We start from the raw sequence: 22942 nt of genomic DNA on the forward strand, positions 1-22942 counted from the left end.
ACGACCCTCCCGCTCTGCCACTCTGTGACGACCCTCCCGCTCTGTCTGCAGAATTCTTTCTCTTTGATCTTGTTTTCTTTAATAGGATGTCAGTGGGCGGAGCCGGATGGGTCGTCAGTGAAATGGGACACACCTGGGCTCGGCTGTGTCCAGGGGATAAATACACCTTTCCCCCATTCATTGAGGAGACTCTCTCCACCCAGACACAATGTTGTTTTTGGTTGTGGCATTTTGGGGCTTCGTTGTGTTCATTTGTTTTGGCACCTCTCAACAGCCCTCATTATCACCATCTGTGAACACATCCACTACTGACTACACACCCCATTGTTACTTGTATATAGTTGACTTTATTTAATAAATATGTTTATCTATATCTCCACATTGTCTCCCTCTTTGTTACGGACTATGAGCCGGTTCATAACAGTGGATCAGAATTAGAATCTGAATCATTTGGACCGGGGAGAACTGATCCTAGATCAACACTCCTATTCAACACCATGGGGTGTATTCACTAGGAAACAGACCTGATCCTAGATTATCACTCCTATTCAACACCATGGGGTGTATTCACTAGGAAACAGACCTGATCCTAGATCAACACTCCTATTCAACACCACGGGGTGTATTCACTAGGAAACAGACCTGATCCTAGATCAACCCTCCTATTCAACACCATGGGGTGTATTCACTAGGAAACAGACCTGATCCTAGATCAACCCTCCTATTCAGCACCATGGGGTGTATTCACTAGGAAACAGACCTGATCCTAGATCAACACTCCTATTCAACACCATGGGGTGTATTCACTAGGAAACAGACCTGATCCTAGATCAACCCTCCTATTCAACACCATGGGGTGTATTCACTACGAAACAGACCTGATCCTAGATCAACCCTCCTATTCAACACCATGTGGTGTATTCACTAGGAAACAGACCTGATCCTAGATCAACCCTCCTATTCAACACCATGGGGTGTATTCACTAGGAAACAGACCTGATCCTAGATTATCACTCCTATTCAACACCATGGGGTGTATTCACTAGGAAACAGACCTGATCCTAGATTATCACTCCTATTCAACAGCATGGGGTGTATTCACTAGGAAACAGACCTGATCCTAGATCAACCCTCCTATTCAACACCATGGGGTGTATTCACTAGGAAACAGACCTGATCCTAGATCAACCCTCCTATTCAACACCATGCGGTGTATTCACTAGGAAACAGACCTGATCCTAGATTATCACTCCTATTCAACAGCATGGGGTGTATTCACTAGGAAACAGACCTGATCCTAGATTATCACTCCTATTCAACAGCATGGGGTGTATTCACTAGGAAACAGACTTTCACGTAGAGTAGGCCAGAAGGCTAAACTGGAAAACCTAAACTCTATCAAAATAAAAAGATGGCGGAGCCGCAAAAGTTCTTCTGTGCGTTTATTTACATAGTGATTCCGGAACAAAAACAACAGTACTGCCATCAAACATATACCTTATGGGACAGTTAAAAACAATGCTGCCCCATCCACAGCTCAATCCAAAATGCCTCTCCATGAACTGAAAGAGAGGCTCCTTTTGTAGGGCTAGCCCCTCCCCTCAGAACAATTAACACTAATTAATTAAGCAATTACCTATTCAAACCTTCATTTTCCGTTTAACTAAACATACTAAAGTATATACATTGCAACACGTTTTTTTATGAAACAATATCACAATATAGCATTTACAAAATTACATCACTACTGAGAGTGTCTTTCAATATGGTCATTTACATTCATATAAAAGGCTTTGTGCATTGTATGGATTTTAGAGCTCTCATAAATAAACGTTTTGACCATTGTTGGCTGGGTCTCCATCTGCTTCATTCAACCAGAATCTTCCACACTCTGGTGGGGCAGACTGAGTAGTTTAATTGAAGTTCGGTTTAAGAACATTGATAACTTAATTCCCGTAACAATTTGGTCCTTCGAGCCGGATTCCAAAATCTGTCCCTGTCTTCCTAAGGTAACACGCCAAAAACTTTGCACGGGCGGGTCATTGACTCTTAAATTAAAGACCTGTCCCCTGAAATTGGGGTTCCATAACAGTCCGGTAAATATCTAGGGTCGACAGAAACGGTGACGGAATCCAACCAACATTGCTTTTCCCAGCCTACAAGACGAAGGTCAATAAACCTTTATTTACAAATTTGGGGGAATGGTTTAAGATATCTTGGACTTAATGTTCTAAATACTTGGAATTTACCAATAATAGGAGCTTAGTTATTCTACACAGATTCACTAAGGTGTTTTTACTTTGTGAATTAACAAAATTGATAAGGGAGCAGGTCCGCAAAGACCTGAGGTACATGTGCACTACCATAAATAAAACTAGCTTAATTAACCTGTTATGGATAGGGGGCAGTATTTTCACGGCCGGATAAAAAACGTACCCGATTTAATCTGATTATTACTCCTGCCCAGAAACTAGAATATGCATATAATTATTAGCTTTGGATAGAACACACTCCAAAGTTTCTAAAACTGTTTGAATGATGTCTGTGAGTATAACAGAACTCATTTGGCAGGCCAAATCCTGAGAAGATTCTGTACAGGAAGTACCCTGTCTGACCATTTCTTGCCCTTCTTGATTATCTCTATCCATTACAGAGGATCTCTGCTGTTACGTGACACTTCCTACGGCTCCCATGGGATCTCAGAAGGTGGCAAAAAGCTGAATCGTGGCTTTGCAGGCTCTGGCTGAAAAACATTAGCGCGTTTGGATAGTGGCCAGTAACAATACTATGAGACTCAGGCTCGTGCACGAGAGGATAGCATGCTTTTATTTTCTCTCTCTTTGTACGCTTACACGCTTTCCCGGTTGGAATATTATCGCTTTTTTTCGAGAAAAATGGCCTGTTAACGAATGGCAAATTAACCATAGATCCGAATCAAGAGACATACCTAAATAAAGTCCTAAATTGAGGAGAGGAGAGGCTATAAAATAGGTTTAGTGAGATAGGACGGTAATTCTATGCGAACAAGATAACTGAAATGGTCAATTAACAAGAGTGAGTTAACCATAGATGCGATTCAAAAGACAACACTGAAATAAAGTCCAAAAAGGAGGAGAGGCGAGAGCATTAAATTAAACAAGACGAGGTAAATTACTTATAGATCCAAATTAACAGATTGGAATTAAACAAAACAAGGTAAGATAATCATACATCCAAATTAGTAGTCATAATAGAACAAAACCAGGTTAAAGTGAAAAGCAAATACACATAGATCGTGAGCATAGAGTGGTAGCACCCACATAGAGAGGAGTGACAAAATTCTAGATTGTGAGAAGAAGACACATAGATTGTGATACACATAGATGTTTTAAATTGAATTAGAGTTTTAATATAATTGTTATGCTTTTTGTGAACGTTTATCGTGAGTAATTTAGTAAATTGTTAGTAAATTTGCCGGAAGTTTGCGGGGGGTATGCTACTTCTGAACGTCACATGCTAATGTAAAAAGCTGTTTTTTGATATAAATATGAACTTGATTGAACAAAACATGCATGTATTGTATAACATAATGTCCTAGGTGTCATCTGATGAAGATCATCAAAGGTTAGTGCTGCATTTAGCTGTCTTCTGTTTTTTTGTGACATTATATGCTAGCTTGAAAAATGGGTGTCTGATTATTTCTGGCTGGGTACTCTGCTGACATAATCTAATGTTTTGCTTTCGTTGTAAAGCCTTTTTGAAATCGGACAGTGTGGTTAGATTAACGAAAGTCTTGTCTTTAAATAGCTGTAAAATAGTCATATGTTTGAGAAATTGAAGTAATAGCATTTCAAAGGTATTTGAAAATCACGCCACAGGATTCAACTGGCTATTACGTAGGTGGGACGAATTCGTCCCGCCGGTCCTAGAGAAGTTAATAATAACGGTAGAAAGCACTCACATAGAGATTAATAGTAAGTACACACAAATTGTGAGAAAAGCATAATAACAATGATAGTTATTGGATAACCATGGGTGGCAAATCCTCAAAGGAGGTGCAGGAATTAACGGGAGATGAGCGATACATGGAGTTAAATGTTATAAAATAAATATTTATTTCGGTCCAATGTGGAGAAGGAAGTATGAATTTGATGGAAGTTTGGATGTAGAAAAGTTGGGACTAATGATCAGAAAGATACATAAGGTATGTTGGGACAAGACAGGGAAACAGCAGGTCAAGGGTTAGATATAGCCAGGGTGTGGCTGTCTGAAGCCCGGAGAAGAAGGCAAGAAGGCAAGTGTAGAGAAAGAGAGAGAGAAGGTTTGAAGAAGGATATCAGCAGGGGGAAGACAAAAAAGGATGTGCGTGTGAGATAGGGTTATTGCCCAGTTAAAAGTCATAAGTTCGGTAACTCGTATATGTGTGAGACCTTATAACTTATCAAAAGTCACAATAGTAATTATTCCTAAATTCTGAGAAAGAGAAAAAGAGAGAGGCAGAGTAAACAGGAGCAAGGTTAAGGAGAGTAATCGCAGGCGAAAAGCTTAGACAATTACATTAAGGCTATGTTCTGGAAATTGTATCGGTAGTACGTGCCTAATTTTATGACTACAGACATTTAGAAATAGGGTTGTTTGCGAGGAGTCTCCATTAGTTCAATAGCACGTTGGTGGTTCAGCGGTAGAATTCTCGACTGCCAGGCGGGAGGCTCTGGTTTGTTTCTCAGCCTATGCATCAGTGGATTAAAATTTGAGGTGCTGATTGTCATTCAACTGTTGGTATATTTTGCCTGGAAAGATAAGGTTGTTAGTGGTTGTTTAAGATATAAACCGAACGTTTTGATAGCTTGTTTAGTTTAAATTGAAGAGACAGTTACCTAAATCTAATGAATTATAATGAGAGGATAGGTGACTGCGATAGAATAGCACCGACCAAAATGTGTTTTTATTTGAAAGGAGTTTTATTAAGTATTTTGTTAATGTGGTGATTTACATGGTACATTTAAAGTCGTAGACATTTCATAAGTGTGAAGCCGAAAGAGAGGAGAAAGTTGTAACATACAGTGGGGAGAACAAGTATTTGATACACTGCTGATTTTGCAGGTTTTGCTACTTACAAAGCATGTAGAGGTCTGTAGTTTTTTTTCATAGGTACACTTCAACTGTGAGAGATGAATCTAAAACAAAAATCCAGAAAATCACATTGTATGATTTTTAAGTAATTAATTTGCATTTTATTGCACACACATATGGAATCTTAGAAGTTATACACACATAGAATCGTTGAAGGAAGGGCAGACGGAGAAGTTCTCCCCCACACTGCTGAAACCTTGAGGGTTGGGGAGTAGCAGGAAGGAAGGAGGGGGGCCAGGAGGAGAAGATAGGAAGAGAATTTAGTTTGGTTTGCTTAGCTTTAGGATATTAATTCATGGAGCGACTATCGGCTCCATTGGCATTTATTTTAGTTTTGATTTTAAGTTCATGTTTGGTAAATTCGCTAGGAAGAGATATGATGATTTTGTTGAAAGTAGTTGTTACCCTAACTAAAAGGGGAATGAAAGCGTAGTTGGTTTCAGGAACTAAGGTGTTAGACACCGAACCACTGCCCAGACACTATTCTGCACAGCAGGCCGAAATAGCAGCATTGACTAGAGCCGGCGAGATAAGAAAGGAGAGAAAAGTTACTATTTACACAGACAAGCACATAGGCATTTAAAACCATACAAAGCAGCACAGATAAATCTTAAAGCAGAGAAGACACTTGACAGAGAATTGTTACAGGATAGCCGAGAACGAATGACCCAGGAAGAATTGGACATGTGGAAAATGAAAGGGGCAATCCTACAAGATAAGGTCTGACATAAGGATAATTTACTACTCTTACCAAAGACATTATTTAGATATGCAGCAATACATGGGCAGAGCCATGTATCAACAGGGGGGAAGGATGGTAGAGCAGGTGATAGAACAGGTTAGGAAACACTGCAGGTTAGGAAAGAGTGGTGGCCTAGAGGATAACTACTTAATGGCCTAGAGGATAACTACTTAATGGCAAAGAGAATAATTACTTGAAAAAAAAATGTAGAATATCCACTCCAACATTTGGAAATGGACCTTATTGAATTACTCCGAAGAGAGGGGAAGAAGGGGTGTTTAACAATAATAGATAAGTATAGCAAATGGGTAGAAGTGTTTCCAACTTACTTGGTGGACATGATTATGGTAGCTAAAATATTAGGTCAAGATATTATCCCTACAGTTGGTTTACTAGGATCTATCTCTTTAAATGATGGATGACATTTTAGCTAATCAGGTTGAACAAATAGAATGCCAGAGTTAGAGATACCAGAACAGGTAGACATGGAAGTTGAAGAAATACTAGCAGAGCACATGAGAAGACTGTTTGTTAACCAAACCCATATGTCCAAGATTTTGTGTACAACAGGTGAATTACAGGAGAAGGTGATTCACTCAATCCAACCAGGAGACTGGGTGTGGATCCTTTCCCTGAGGAGAAAAGACTGGAAGCATCCCCGTTGGGAAGGCCCATACCAGGTTCTGCTAAACCACTGCCTTTGCCATTAGAAAAGCTAAGAGAGTCACTTGGGTCCACGTTATCCACTGCAAGAAGGTATGTACACATATGAGCACTGCTGATCACACACAGAGTTAGGAGAAGAACCGAGTACCAACAGGGTCCGGGGGTTACCTCCTTAACGAAGATTCCCTATCCCGACCGTTCATCACTGTGTGTGCTCCTAGAGGTGTGAGTATGGGGCGGTACCTAGCAGACCGACTAAGGGCAGGAGAGGGTTGGCGGTTTTTGGGAAGAGTAGGGACTCTGAGCTGCATCATAGTCTTGGTAATCTTTCTGATATATACAGATCCACCACCTTCTGGTACTAATTAGATGACACCGTTGTCATTGAGAAGAAGTAAAAGATAAACTATATAATACAATGATGAGTGACTTATAGAATAAAGAGGCAAAGAAGATCAGAAGATGTAGGATTTAAGGTAAACATTAAACAATTCCCTAGGAAAGCAAATAACTTTACAGGGATTGGGTGGGCCAGATTGAAGTACTCGGCCAACCTACCTCGGTTCACTTTAACTCCTGATGAGTACCAGTGTTATAGATACAAGAATGGCACCGAGAACTTAGATGAATTTAATGGCTGTAATGCAATCGTTAATGTGACTGACAGGTTTGGAAGTACAGAGAAAATTCTTAACCTCACAGCAACTATAACTGAGGTAGGGTGGGCTAGTACCAGTAAAGGACGCAAACGACAGAAATGACCAAAAAGGGTGGTTAGGAAATTGCGCCCCGGGGTTATTGGTCCAACCAGGTCGAGTTAGTCATCAGAGGCCAGTTATAGGAGGCTAAAGTAGACACAGGGGGAGTTTTGACCAGTATGGGAGTAGCTTTGCCTAGAATGATGCTGTTGGCGTCCTCAGGGAAGTTCCAGATGAATACAAAGCTGTGAATCAAATGGGTGAAGGCTTTAACACTACATTCTTTTGGTAGTTGACAGTAAATAAAAATGTGGATTGGATTAATGACATCATTGGATTAATGACATCTATTATAATCAACAGAGATTCATGAGTGAAACCGGGGATGCAGTAAAGGGGTTCTCTGACCAATTATCCGCCACCTCCCTCATGACCTGGTAAAATAGACTGACTCTCGATATGTTATTGGCAGAAAAGGGCGAGGTATGTAGAATGATTGGGGTTCATTGCTGTACGGTTATTTTTTAAATAAACACAGCTCCAGACGGATCAATGTTGTAATCACTGTGTTGTGGGCTGCTTTCACCTGTATGAGTGTGTTTGTATTGTGGGGTTGTTGTTTGGTCCCTTGTGCAAGAGGTCTCATTTCCAGGGTTCTGGAGAGATTGATAACGGAGCAGATGGTGAGATACGGACCAATTCCAAGTTCAGACCAGTGGGACGACAAATATCTACCGCCGAGCCTGGTGGAGGATTCATTCAATTATGAGGAGCCCATGTTAGATGAGACCATCTTTAGTGTTTAGGAAGACTGTTTTTTTAAATGAAGGTAATAACAAAAATCTTAATCCGAAGAGTTATGATTGGAGATAGGCTTCGAACAGTCATCGATAAGTATGTGTTGACAGTATATGCATTTGTTTTCTTTGATGTCCTGAATTAGTTTGATTGTGTGTGATATTTCTGAATTAGTTTGATTTTGTGTGAAATTTCTTAATCCAATAAAAATAGATGTGTTATAGTGTAGGTGAAATATTTAGCCAATAGGGAGGATTGTAATGGAAATTATATGATTAATAACTTCTTGAGGCTACCTGGGACGTTAGCGTGCCACCTGTGGCGCACCCTATCAACAGCAGGTGCATTTCAAGAGCGGCAAATTTGAAACCAAATAAATGTACAAATTCAAATTTCTCAAACATACAACTAACTTACAGCCTTTGAAAGATAAACATCTTCTTAATCTAACCACGTTTACCGATTTCAAAAAGGTTTTACGGGGAAAGCATAAAGTTAGGTTATGTTAGGAGAGTACATTGACAATAGCTGTGTGCAATGCATTGTCGATTCAAAGACATGCGTCACCAAAACCATACAATCAGCTAAAATTATGCACTAACCTTTTACAATCTCCATCAGATGACACTCCTAGGACATTTTGTTAGACAATGCATGCATTTTTAGTTCTATCAAGTTCATATTTATATCTAAAAACAGTGTTTTACTATGGCGTTGATGTTCAGGAAATCGTTTCCCTCCAATACCGGCAGTCAAGTCATGACGACAAAATAATTAATTAATATTAGAAAACATTGCTAAAATATTATATTGTCATTCAAAGAATTATAGATTTACATCTCTTGAACGCAATGGACTTGTCAGATTTTAAATTAACCTTACTGGGAAATCACACTTTGCAATAATCTGAGCACTGCGCCAGAAAAATACGCATCGCGATACAGACTAACCGCCATGTTGGAGGAATCTAAAATCGAAAATACTATATAAATAATCCATTACCTTTGATTCTCTTCATCAGATGTCACTTCCAAAGAGTCCCAGGTCCATAACGAATGTAGTTTTGTTCAAAAAAGCTCATCATTTATGTCGAAAAACCTCCGTGTTGTAGCGCATGATCTAAGCCAGCCGGACTTCACTTCACTTCAAGAACGGAAAAAATATATTTCCGTTCGTTCAAACATGTCAAACGTTGTATCGCATAAATCATTAGGGCCTTTTTTAACCAGAACATGAATAAAATTCAAGGCGGACCATTGGGTTTTCTTTTAAAACGTTTCGGAATGAGAGTACCCACCATCAAATCGCACGCCAGGGTGAATGATGGACCATCACGTTCCATGGCTCTTATTCGGTCAGATCTCACTGTAGAACACTCAAAACACTTTGTAAAGGCTGGGGACATCTTGTGGAAGCAATAGGAAGTGCCAGAATATAATTCACCCCCTTTGTTTTTCAATGGCATAGGCTCAAAGTCAATTCAACACATCAGGTATCCACTTCCTGTCAGAATCTGTCTCAGGGTTTTGCCTGCCAAATGAGTTCTGTTATACTCACAGACACCATTCAAACAGTTTTTGAAACTTTAGGGTGTTTTCTATCCATATATAATAAGTATATGCATATTGTAGTTACTGGGTAGGTGTAGGAGGCATTTAAAAATGGGCACATCTTTTTTCAAAAAAGTCTCAATACTGCCCCCTATACCCTAACAGGTTAAAGGTTTGACTAAATGATTTCACTCAGAAACTATTTAACCTGTTGAAATGTATTAGAAATAAGGCTATAATAATGTGTTAAAGACTATAATCCAATACTGTGTGTGAGTAGACTTTTTAAGACTAGGACACTGTTACTATTTCAAAATGCGCAGGGCATAGATGATAAGACGACCTTGTGAAAGTAACAGGAAAAGGGGCCTCCCTGAGTGAGGGAGAGAAACAACGGCCTGAGAACGGCTTAGCTGGCAGGAGATTAGAAGACAGGTTGCAAGGTTTGATAATGAATATATGTGTACTGTGGAAAAATACGGCCGCCTAAAGCGGGGTGGAGTTCTCTACTGATGCGAGTTCATTTGGGTGTGTGTTAACCTGTCTGGGCTAGGGGGCAGTATTGAAAATTTTGGAAAAAATATGTTCCCATTTTTAACTGCCTCCTACACCAACTCAGAAGCTAGAATATGCATATTATTGTTCAGGTTTGGATAGAAAACACTCTGAATTTTCTAAAACTGTTTGAATGGTGTCTGTGAGTATAACAGAACTCCTATGGCAGGCAAAAACCTGACAAGGTTTCAAGCAGGAAGTACCCTGTCTGACAAGGAGTCGTGCGTCTTGCATCTTTTTATTGAAAAGTAAGGATCTTAGCTGTAACGTGACAATTCCCAGGGCTCCGATAGGCTCTCAGAGCCCGCGAAAAACCTGAAGGTTTACGAGGGAGCCTCAGGCTGAAACACATTATCACCTTTTGTAAGTGGCTGCTCCAAGGACCTTTGAATGATGCGCGTGCATGAGTCGCTTCTGAGGAGAAATTTTATTCGGCTGTTTAGGCTCAATGCATACTCCCGGTCGGAATATTATCACTAATCTACGAGTTGAATGGCATAAAAATTGGTTTTAAACAGCGGTTGACATGCTTCGAAGTACGGTAATGGAATATTTAGACATTTTTGACACGCCAATGCGCCATGCGCGAGACCGTGAAGAAGCATTCTAGAACTCACGAACAAAACGTCGCTGTTTGGATATAACGATGGATTATTTGGGACCAAACCAACATTTGTTATTGAAGTAGAAGTCCTGGCAGTGTATTCTGATGAAGAACAAGCAAGGTAAGAACATTTTTCTTATAGGAAATGTGATTTTGGTGGAGGCTGACCTGGGTGGGTATCTAAATAGCTAGCCCTGTAATGCCGGGCTATGTACTTAGATTATTGCAAAATGTGCTTCATCCGAAAAGCTATTTTAAAATCGGACATATCGAGTGCATAGAGGAGTAATGTATCTATAATTCTTAAAATAATTGTTATGCTTTTTGTGAACGTTTATCGTGAGTAATTTAGCAAACTGTTAGTAAATTCTCCGGAAGTTTGCGGGGGTTATGCTTTTTCTGAACGTCACATGCTAATGCAAAAAGCTGTTTTTTGATATAAATATGAACTTGATTGAACAGACATGCATGTATTGTATAACACAATGTCCTAGGTGTGTCATCTGATGAAGATCATCAAAGGTTAGTGCTGCATTTAGCTGTGGTTTGGGTTTATGTGACATGATATGCTAGCTTGAAAAATGGCTGTATGATTTTTTCTGGCTGGGCACTCTGCTGACATAATCTAATGTTTTGCTTTCGTTGTAAAGCCTTTTTGAAATCGGACAGTGGGGTTAGATTAACGAGATTCTTGTCTTTAAATAGCTGTAAAATAGTCATATGTTTGAGAAATTGAAGTTATAGTATTTCTAACGATTCAAAAATCGCGCCACTGGAATTTCAGTAGCTGTTACGTAGGTGGGACGAAATCGTCCCACATACCCGAGAGAGGTTAATATAAAAGGCTTTGTGCAATGTATGGATTTTAGAGCTCTCATAAATAAACGTTTTGACCATTGTTGTCTGCTTCATTCAACCAGAATCTCACACACTCTGGTGGGGCAGACTGAGTAGTTTAATTGAAGTTTGGTTTAACCTCTCTCGGGTATGTGGGACGATTTCGTCCCACCTACGTAACAGCTACTGAAATTCCAGTGGCGCGATTTTTGAATCGTTAGAAATACTATAACTTCAATTTCTCAAACATATGACTATTTTACAACGGTATTTTATTTATGATATTATGAATAGAAATGGAGTTGTCACATATGCAGTTATCGAAAATATATGGGAATGTCTGCTCAATCCAAATTTACAACCAACTGATTGCAGCACTACCACAAACATGGAGGCGGCAAGTGGAAAAGGTAGGTGTCACATGTGTCGTAGTGGAGAGAAGACCAAGGCGCAGCGGGAATGTGGATACTCATAGTTTTTTAATACTCAAGTAAGGCATCCACAGGAAAAAGCAATAAACAAGACAGCAACAGTTTTGCAGGCTAACTAACGCAGTGCAAAAACAACTACCCACAACCCCAAAGAAAAACACACACTACTATATAGGACTCCCAATCAAAGGCAACTCAACACACCTGCCTTCAATTGGGAGTCCAATCACCAACACAACACTTAACACACAAAAACCCTGCCACGTCCTGACCAAAACTAATACAATTGCTCCCTCTGTTGGTCAGGACGTGACAGTAGGGAACTTGTTTGCCTGCCATATATTAAAGATACAAATTGGCTGAAAGGAACTGGCATAAATGGAAAAATATACCAGTTTCATGTGAGGACAAAAATGTTGACAGCTGCGCCATAAAGGTTGCAAAATAACTGGGAGGAGATTTTCGATGTACCAATTCCATGGCATATGGTTGATGAACTGGTACAAAAAAAACTACACCTGACTCAACAGTTTTTCAATTTAAATGATTATATACATTTCTTGCCACCAACAGAATGCTATATATATATATATATATATATATATATATATAGGGCAACAATACAACAATCTCAGCTCTGTAGATTTTGTTGTGAAGAGACAGAATCAATAGATCATTTATTCTGGTATTGCCCCGATGTAGCTAGTTTCTGGTCATAGGTTCAGCAACGGTTAAAAAAAATCACATGTGCTTAAAGTCAACCTTACAAATAGCAGTGTGGGGCGATTTGGAAAGACACAGTCAGTCAATTACTAACATAATAATACTCGCAGGAAAGGTTTTCACAATCTGTGGATACCATACAATTAGAAAGGTTCAAACATTTAGTAAAACATCACATCCCAATTAAAAAAATATATGGCACATTGAAATGTGTGTGTATATATATCTGTATGTGTATATATCTGTATGTGTAGCAAAAAAGCTGAAATAAAACTACGATATTTGTCCTCTGAAGAGGGTGGTGGAGGATTGTTGTTGCTTTTTTGACCAAGATTTACATCCCAGTTTGATCAGGAGTGTATTAATTAGTCACCCACCGTAGCACAACGTTTTGCAACAAAAAAAGTAGTTTCTTTGGGACAAATTCAGGTAGTGTTGATTTAGGATCAGGTCTGTTTCCTAGTGAATACACCCCATGGTGTTGAATAGGAGTGTTGATCTAGGATCAGGTCTGTTTCCTAGTGAATACACCCCATGGTGTTGAATAGGAGGGTTGATCTAGGATCAGGCCTGTTTCCTAGTGAATACACCCCATGGGGTTGAATAGGAGGGTTGATCTAGGATCAGGTCTGTTTCCTAGTGAATACACCCAATGGTGTTGCATCGGAGGGTTGATCTAGGATCAGGTCTCCCCGGTCCAAATGATTCCAATTATTATATGCAATGTTTTTAAACAACACTGTGTCTCCATAACATTTGTACAGTTATTTTTGTATTTTGTACCCCAACACTGTTACCATCCATTCTACCATTAGGTTGGTACCCCCAACACTGTTACTATCCATTCTACCATTAGGTTGGTACCCCAACACTGTTACTATCCATTCTACCATTAGGTTGGTACCCCAACACTGTTACTATCCATTCTACCATTAGGTAAGTACCCCAACACTGTTACTATCCATTCTACCATTAGGTTGGTACCCCAACACTGTTACTATCCATTCTACCATTAGGATGGTACCCCAACACTGTTACTATCCATTCTACCATTAGGTTGGTACCCCAACACTGTTACGATCCATTCTACCATTAGGTTGGTACCCCAACACTGTTACTATCCATTCTACCATTAGGTTGGTACCCCAACACTGTTACCATCCATTCTACCATTAGGTTGGTACCCCAACACTGTTACCATCCATTCTACCATTAGGTTGGTACCCCCAACACTGTTACTATCCATTCTACCATTAGGTTGGTACCCCAACACTGTTACTATCCATTCTACCATTAGGTTGGTACCCCAACACTGTTACTATCCATTCTACCATTAGGTTGGTACCCCAACACTGTTACTATCCATTCTACCATTAGATTGGTACCCCAACACTGTTACTATCCATTCTACCATTAGGTTGCTACCCCAACACTGTTACCATCCATTCTACCATTAGGTTGGTACCCCAACACTGTTACTATCAATTCTACCATTAGGTTGGTACCCCAACACTGTTACTATCCATTCTAACATTAGGATGGTACCCCAACACTGTTACTATCCATTCTACCATTAGGTTGGTACCCCAACACTGTTGATCTGAAGCAGTGACCAAAGACAGAGGTCCAGCTCCCCAAGAAGGTTGATTATCCTGGAACTAGACTCAGTTCCTTTTCTCAACACCATGTCGATGATGTCACGTGCCTTCTCTGCCCTCTCAGCAATCCCCTTTAGTGAGTACAATTCCTCACTTCCTTCAGACAGAGTGAGTTGTAATCCCATAAAGAATCTAAGGAAGGTCTTTGGTCAAGATGTCAATGTGGTGATGTGTATCTTTGACTAGCCTGACTATCAGCCTCCCCATCTGTATAGGACAAGAGATCATTCCAGTTCATTCCCTTAATTACGTTTTCAAAACCATGTTTAGGTCCCGTGTGACTCAGTTGGTAGAGCATGGTGTTTGCAACACCAGGGTTGTGGGTTCGATTCCCACGTACGGAGAAAGAAAGTCGCTCTGCTAAATGACTAAAATGTAAATGTATGTTGTGGAAATTCTTCCACACAGAGACACTCGAAGTCAATCTGAAATGAATCATTGTTTATTGTCAGCGAGCTGGAGAGGTTTCAACCAATCAGGATCTCTCCCTGGTCAGACCCAACTCAATGTACCATAGAACACATGTCAATCAGGATCTCTCCCTGGTCAGACCCAACTCAATGTACCATAGAACACATGTCAATCAGGATCTCTCCCTGGTCAGACCCAACTCAATGTACATTAGAACACATGTCAATCAGGATCTCTCACTGGTCAGACCCAACTCAGTGTACCATAGTACACATGTCAATCAGGATCTCTCCCTGGTCAGACCCAGCAGTTGTCTTATAAACGGCTATACACAGACAAGTTATATTTGCATGATTTAGCATAATTAATGAATCATTACTGTTATGTTCCATTCATGTGACCGACCAGTACTGGTTCATAACATTTAACAGACCAATACTGGTTCATAGCATTTAACAGACCAACACCTCACCAGTCTTCTTCTCTCTAAGATGAGACCTTGAAACTGAGATATCTCCTTCTCAAAACAACGTCTGGGCTTACTGCCAAATTACAGCTACTGATAGTGAGGATTTGTACAGTCAGACACTTGATGAACACACAAATTAGTTTATAGAACAGCACATTAATAAAACACAGATATTTGTTAAAAGAATAGCACAAACATAAACATTTCCCTTACAATAATTTAAGTGTCTTTGTCCACAGACTAGGAGACAGGCCTCAGCACCTTCAGATTAGGTGAAGAAGTGTCTTTGTCCACAGACTAGGAGACAGGCCTCAGCATCTTCAGATTAGGTGAAGAAGTGTCTTTGTCCACAGACTAGGAGACAGGCCTCAGCATCTTCAGATTAGGTGAAGAAGTGTCTTTGTCCACAGACTAGGAGACAGGCCTCAGCATCTTCAGATTAGGTGAAGAAGCGTCTTTGTCCAGACTAGGAGACAGGCCTCAGCATCTTCAGATTAGGTGAAGAAGTGTCTTTGTCCACAGACTAGGAGACAGGCCTCAGCATCTTCAAATTAGGTGAAGAAGTGTCTTTGTCCACAGACTAGGAGACAGGCCTCAGCATCTTCAGATTAGGTGAAGAAGTGTCTTTGTCCACAGACTAGGAGACAGGCCTCAGCATCTTCAGATTAGGTGAAGAAGTGTCTTTGTCCACAGACTAGGAGACAGGCCTCAGCATCTTCAGATTAGGTGAAGAAGCGTCTGTGTCCAGACTAGAAGACAGGCCTCAGCATCTTCAGATTAGGTGAAGAAGCGTCTTTGTCCAGACTAGGAGACAGGCCTCAGCATCTTCAGATTAGGTGAAGAAGTGTCTTTGTCCACAGACTAGGAGACAGGCCTCAGCATCTTCAGATTAGGTGAAGAAGTGTCTTTGTCCACAGACTAGGAGACAGGCCTCAGCATCTTCAGATTAGGTGAAGAAGTGTCTTTGTCCACAGACTAGGAGACAGGCCTCAGCATCTTCAGATTAGGTGAAGAAGTGTCTTTGTCCACAGACTAGGAGACAGGCCTCAGCATCTTCAGATTAGGTGAAGAAGTGTCTTTGTCCACAGACTAGGAGACAGGCCTCAGCATCTTCAGATTAGGTGAAGAAGTGTCTTTGTCCACAGACTAGGAGACAGGCCTCAGCACCTTCAGATTAGGTGCTACAAGACAGAGGATGGAGGAGAAGGAAAGAGAGAGATCAGAAACTATGGAGAAGAATGAGGAGTGAGATACACCTGAGATAATGATGTGGTGATGGTCCTATAATACACCTGAGATAATGATGTGGTGATGGTCCTATGATACACCTGAGATAATGATGTGATGATGGTCCTATGATACACCTGAGATAATGATGTGATGATGATGGTTCTATGATACACCTGAGATAATGATATGATGATGGTTCTATGATACACCTGAGATAATGATGTGATGATGATGGTTCTATGATACACCTGAGATAATGATGTGATGATGGTCCTATGATACACCTGAGATAATGATATGATGATGGTTCTATGATACACCTGAGATAATGATGTGATGATGGTCCTATGATACACTTGAGATAATGATGTGATGATGGTCCTATGATACACCTGAGATAATGATGTGATGATGGTCCTATGATACACCTGAGATAATGATGTGATGATGATCCTATGATACACCTGAGATAATGATGTGATGATGATGGTTCTATGATACACCTGAGATAATGATGTGATGATGGTCCTATGATACACCTGAGATAATGATGTGATGATGGTCCTATGATACACCTGAGATAATGATGTGATGATGGTCCTATGATACACCTGAGATAATGATGTGATGATGGTCCTATGATACACCTGAGATAATGATGTGATGATGGTCCTATGATACACCTGAGATAATGATGTGATGATGGTCCTATGATACACCTGAGATAATGATGTGATGATGGTCCTATGATACACCTGAGATAATGATGTGATGATGGTCCTATGATACACCTGAGATAATGATGTGATGATGGTCCTATGATACACCTGAGATAATGATGTGATGATGATGGTTCTATGATACACCTGAGATAATGATATGATGATGGTCCTATGATACACCTGAGATAATGATGTGATGATGATGGTTCTATGATACACCTGAGATAATGATGTGATGATGGTCCTATGATACACCTGAGATAATGATATGATGATGGTCCTATGATACACCTGAGATAATGATGTGATGATGGTCCTATGATACACCTGAGATAATGATGTGATGATGGTCCTATGATACACCTGAGATAATGATGTGATGATGGTCCTATGATACACCTGAGATAATGATGTGATGGTTCTATGATACACCTGAGATAATGATGTGATGATGGTTCTATGATACACCTGAGATAATGATGTGATGATGGTCCTATGATACACCTGAGATAATGATGTGATGATGGTCCTATGATACACCTGAGATAATGATGTGATGATGGTCCTATGATACACCTGAGATAATGATGTGATGATGGTCCTATGATACACCTGAGATAATGATGTGATGATGGTCCTATGATACACCTGAGATAATGATGTGATGATGGTCCTATGATACACCTGACATAATGATGTGGTGATGATCCTATGATACACCTGAGATAATGATGTGATGATGGTCCTATGATAGAACTATAATAAGAGTCATTTATTACAGACAGCAACACAAAAACATGCTTCCATTCTGAAAAAGACTTTCTCTTTGATCTGGGTAGCTATGTTTTTATTTGACCTATATTTAATCATTCCACATATTCAAGGGAGGGAGAAAAGAAAACGCTCTTACCTAGATTCACTCAAGTACTTAACAAGATGGTGTTCATGTTCAATGAGAGCTTTGAGACAAGCTCCCGTCACTTCTGGTCCTTTAGGGAGGACTGATCTCAGTAGTTCTCTCATTCGGTCCTGTTCAGTTGTTTCAGCTTTTATTCTGGAGTACTCTTCATCACCAATCATGCTCTTTGACGACAGATCATCTGCTATTGGCATTGGGTTTTTGACTCCCTGAATGAGTATAGCCCTGTGTTTCTTCAGAAACTCCTCAGCAGGAATCCCAGGGAGTGTTAATGCTGAAGGGGGGTGAATTAAATGAATATGTCTTTAGGGTGAACAGCAGAATTAAACCATTTTTTTGTCTTCCTATAAGTCATTGAAAGTAGATGCCCTTTTCCGGTTATTGAATTGGAATTACAGTTTACTTCCTGAATTGACTGTTTTTTCCCCCCAGTCTCTCTTTTCCTGTCCTCACGGTTTTGACCCTTGCCTGTCCTGACTCTGAGCCCGCCTGCCTGACCACTCTGCCTGTCCTGACTCTGAGCCCGCCTGCCTGACCACTCTGCCTGTCCTGACTCTGAGCCCGCCTGCCTGACCACTCTGCCTGTCCTGACTCTGAGCCCGCCTGCCTGACCACTCTGCCTGTCCTGACTCTGAGCCCGCCTGCCTGACCACTCTGCCCGTCCTGCCTCTGAGCCCGCCTGCCTGACTACTCTGCCTGTCCCTGACCCTGCCTGCTGATCTGTACCTTTTGCACCCTCTCTGGATTACTGACCCCTGCCTTGACCGGTCTTTGCCTGCCCCTGTTACAATAAACAGTGTTACTTGGACAGTCTGCATCTGGGTCTTACCTTGGTTCTGATAGTACTCATCTGAAAGATAAACAACATGAGGTTATATCACTATAAATAGCATCTGGTACAAAAGTACAAAGAGATGATTGACATGTGCTCCTACCTCGTGATACAATTTCTTTCCATACTGTCCTCTCATCATCACTGAATAACTCCATCTCAATGTCAATCCCTGTCATTTTCACAACCGCCCTGAAAAAGCTTGGTGTGGTGTCTCTATGTATGAGCTGAATCCTCTGGAGGGACATGGAGAGAGAGACTGCTTTAGCAATGTAAACATGTTTCCCATGCCAATAAAGCCATTTGAATTGAATTGAGAGCGAGAGAGATCAATGCATAGAAATGTGACTTAATGTCAGATTCATGTTCTTAGTCTACTAAAACTGTACCGGTGGATTGATGGCGGTAGAACAGGGAATGTTCAGTCTGAAGGAACTATTCAGTTTGAAGGACTGCTCTGGTCTTGTGTTAGGAAACCTTTTAGACCCTTGAAACTTTGATTCCTGTTGTTCCACAGCCTGCGAAACGAGGCATGGAATACACAGCCAGTCAATGTACAGTCTGATTCAAACATTATTCAGAAAACTAGCAACACACTTATCTTCATTTAATGAGGGTCAACATAAACTGCACCACTGGTTAGTTAAGGTCATCTCTATAATAATGATACCTCACCAGTATTTGGCCGGGGTTACTGGGGAACAGGTATAGGCGTGGAATTAGTGTTTCCTTCATCACTGTCAGATAGAGCATCAGCTCACAGTGGACATCGACGTTCCAAGAAAAGATATAGCTCAGTATAACAGAGATAGCTGAGAACTTGGGATGGAGAATCTTAGCATGGAATCTGGTGACCTCATGCACTTCCTCTAAAGACTCTCCATGTTCCTCTACATGAAGAATCTTCATCTCATTCCTCAGGGAAGGGTTGGTCCCTGAACAACACAATAAAAAGGAGACAGAAAGACAAATATTGTATTATTCATCCAACTAAAACACAAAGAATATGCAGTACCAGATCACAGTAAACTCAAACTCCCAGAATAGTTCATTGATTCATTCAGGAAGTGAAACTCAGTTACATGGAAATGTCTTTCTGAATACTATTTCTATATGGTTTTACCTAAACAGACAAAGTGTGGCAGATGAACTTCCTCCAGTTCACCTAACTCCATAGTGATGTCCAGCAATGGACCACCTTGTGTGTACTGCATGTCTTTCAGAAGTTGACTGTAGGGTTCCCAGTTCCTGAAGTGATACTTCAGAATGACATCTCTCTCACACAGCCAGCGGAGCCCAGACACTGTGCACTCATAACTCCCTTTGGGTGTCCTGTGTCTGAGGGCAACAACAAGATATGGTAGAGAGGGTCAATGGTCAAATGGAGAGGTTGGATTAGAAGACTATTCCCAAAGGTAATGGGGAAATACACTAGCAAGTGGAATGAAATGTTAAAAGTAGTTATTTTACCTGAACATTGTCACTCCCTGGACAGTGGAAGTCAAGGGTTCAATCTGAAGCCAGTGTGTGGAGTCCTGAACAAGGACAAGCATGTCAGTAATACATATGGGGCCTGTTTCCTGGACACAGATTGAGTCTAGTGCTGGACTAAAAAACATGCTCAATGGAAGTTTCAATAGAAAGTTCTTTAAGGTCCAGGACTAGACTTAATCTGTGTCTGGGAAACTGGCCCATTAACCAAAGTAACTAATCTAATGTATGTATTCAATGTTACATGGAATGCTGGTGATTTATCAATTAAACTGTCTAATGACAAAATATGACAACAGCTAAAATCCTGCATGACTACAAGCAGAACACAGGACTGTCTATATCCCAGTATGAATGGTTGGTCAGCACACACCTGGCTTTGAGACTGTGTTTATATTACTAAAGCAGAACACAGGACTGTCTATATCCCAGTATGAATGGTTGGTCAGTACACACCTGGCTTTGAGACTGTGTTTATATTACTAAAGCAGAACACAGGACTGTCTATATCCCAGTATGAATGGTTGGTCAGTACACACCTGGCTTTGAGACTGTGTTATATTACTAAAGCAGAACACAGGACTGTCTATATCCCAGTATGAATGGTTGGTCAGTACACACCTGGCTTTGAGACTGTGTTTATATTACTAAAGCAGAACACAGGACTGTCTATATCCCAGTATGAATGGTTGGTCAGTACACACCTGGCTTTGAGACTGTGTTTATATTACTAAAGCAGAACACAGGACTGTCTATATCCCAGTATGAATGGTTGGTCAGTACACACCTGGCTTTGAGACTGTGTTTATATTACTAAAGCAGAACACAGGACTGTCTATATCCCAGTATGAATGGTTGGTCAGTACACACCTGGCTTTGAGACTGTGCCTGACTCCTGCAGGTATGTAAAAGTAAGAATTGACATTATGACTTACCTCAACATGGTCACAAGTCTTACAGCTCTGAGGAATCCCTGAAGTCAAAAGTAGTTGTTACTTAAAATGGACAATCTCATGTAATAATGAATTAATAATTATTAAATAGACTTGTAATAAAAATCAATATAAGTGAGCAACAGTCTCAGAATGGACACTCATTAGCATACCATAATCTGACATTAGTGTTATGTTATATTAATTAATGTTTGTGGAAGCAGGAAACAACATCGTTCTGGTCCATGTTTTGTAGATGTTGGGGCCTGATTTCTGGTAGATCCTAGGATGAGAGCTTAAAGGTAGAGTCAGCTAAATGATGATGTACGAGCAGCACCACAGATATTGTGATGAGCAAGATGCCCGACTTCTCTCTCACACAGTCACACACAGTATCTGCCTATGTGGAAGGGTTCTCTTCACTCTCTTACAGAGTGGTAATCACGGGACCAAAACAGCGGAGAAGTTTAGCCTTGTGCTCCAACACTCTTAGTTGTTGTAGAAATTGACCCACTATGCTGTTTACTTTGTGCATCTACGTCATATCGCTGACTCTACCTTTAAGTTTGTTCTGACCAAATACATCATGATTGTGTTCCTTGCCTGGGACTCAACTATAATGAACGCTCACATTTCTCAGGTCCAGGCTTGATCCAACTCTCTCCACCATGGTCTCTGGTGTTCTCAGGTCCAGGCTTGATACAACTCTCTCCACCATGGTCTCTGGTGTCCTCAGGTCCAGGCTTGATACAACTCTCTCCACCATGGTCTCTGGTGTCCTCAGGTCCAGGCTTGATACAACTCTCTCCACCATGGTCTCTGGTGTTGTCAGGTCCAGGCTTGATACAACTCTCTCCACCATGGTCTCTGGTGTCCTCAGGTCCAGGCTTGATACAACTCTCTCCACCATGGTCTCTGGTGTCCTCAGGTCCAGGCTTGATCCAACTCTCTCCACCATGGTCTCTGGTGTCCTCAGGTCCAGGCTTGATCCAACTCTCTCCACCATGGTCTCTGGTGTTCTCAGGTCCAGGCTTGATACAACTCTCTCCACCATGGTCTCTGGTGTCCTCAGGTCCAGGCTTGATACAACTCTCTCCACCATGATCTCTGGTGTTGGTAAAGCAGAAGGATAGACTGTGATTTAACTACATACAACTTATAAAGGCTTTATATAGCATGCATACAGTCTTCATAAGCAGTACAAAGGGTGGATAAAGGGTGATAGAACAGCTCCCTATGTAGGGTGCATTGCCTAAATGTGACATAACCTGTTACGGAGTCTAGTTGATAGGTAATCGACTAGCCGGACTGTTCCCCGGACTCCGCGTGGATTTGTACAATGCAAGGAACAAGGAACAAGGCTATTGAACTGACATTGGTGTCTGTCTTTATTCCTTTTTCCAACATATCATACTGAAACATGACCCACTATGTCAACTAATCTAACTGTCCGTAGGTCCAACAGAACACATTAAAACACACCACTACTACTAATCTAACTGTCTGTAGGTCCAACAGAACACATTAAAAGACACCACTACTACTAATCTAACTGTCTGTAG

General features: G+C 40.8%; 1 protein-coding gene across 1 annotated transcript; it reads right to left on the reverse strand.

The window, feature by feature from the left end:
• Nucleotides 1-16300: 16300 nt before the first annotated feature.
• On the reverse strand, nt 16301-20562 carry LOC115189431 (NACHT, LRR and PYD domains-containing protein 1b allele 2-like). Its single transcript, XM_029748060.1, has 8 exons — nt 20428-20562; nt 20081-20295; nt 19633-19892; nt 19347-19475; nt 19061-19193; nt 18955-18975; nt 18117-18399; nt 16301-16435 (listed from the first exon to the last, which is right to left on the reverse strand). The coding sequence occupies exons 1-8, from the start codon at nt 20508-20510 to the stop codon at nt 16429-16431; spliced, it is 1131 nt and encodes a 376-aa protein (XP_029603920.1). The 5' UTR covers nt 20511-20562; the 3' UTR covers nt 16301-16428.
• Between the last annotated feature and the right edge of the window lie 2380 nt (nt 20563-22942).

The sequence above is a fragment of the Salmo trutta genome, unplaced genomic scaffold (assembly GCF_901001165.1).
Source record: "Salmo trutta unplaced genomic scaffold, fSalTru1.1, whole genome shotgun sequence".
Lineage (NCBI taxonomy): Eukaryota > Metazoa > Chordata > Actinopteri > Salmoniformes > Salmonidae > Salmo > Salmo trutta.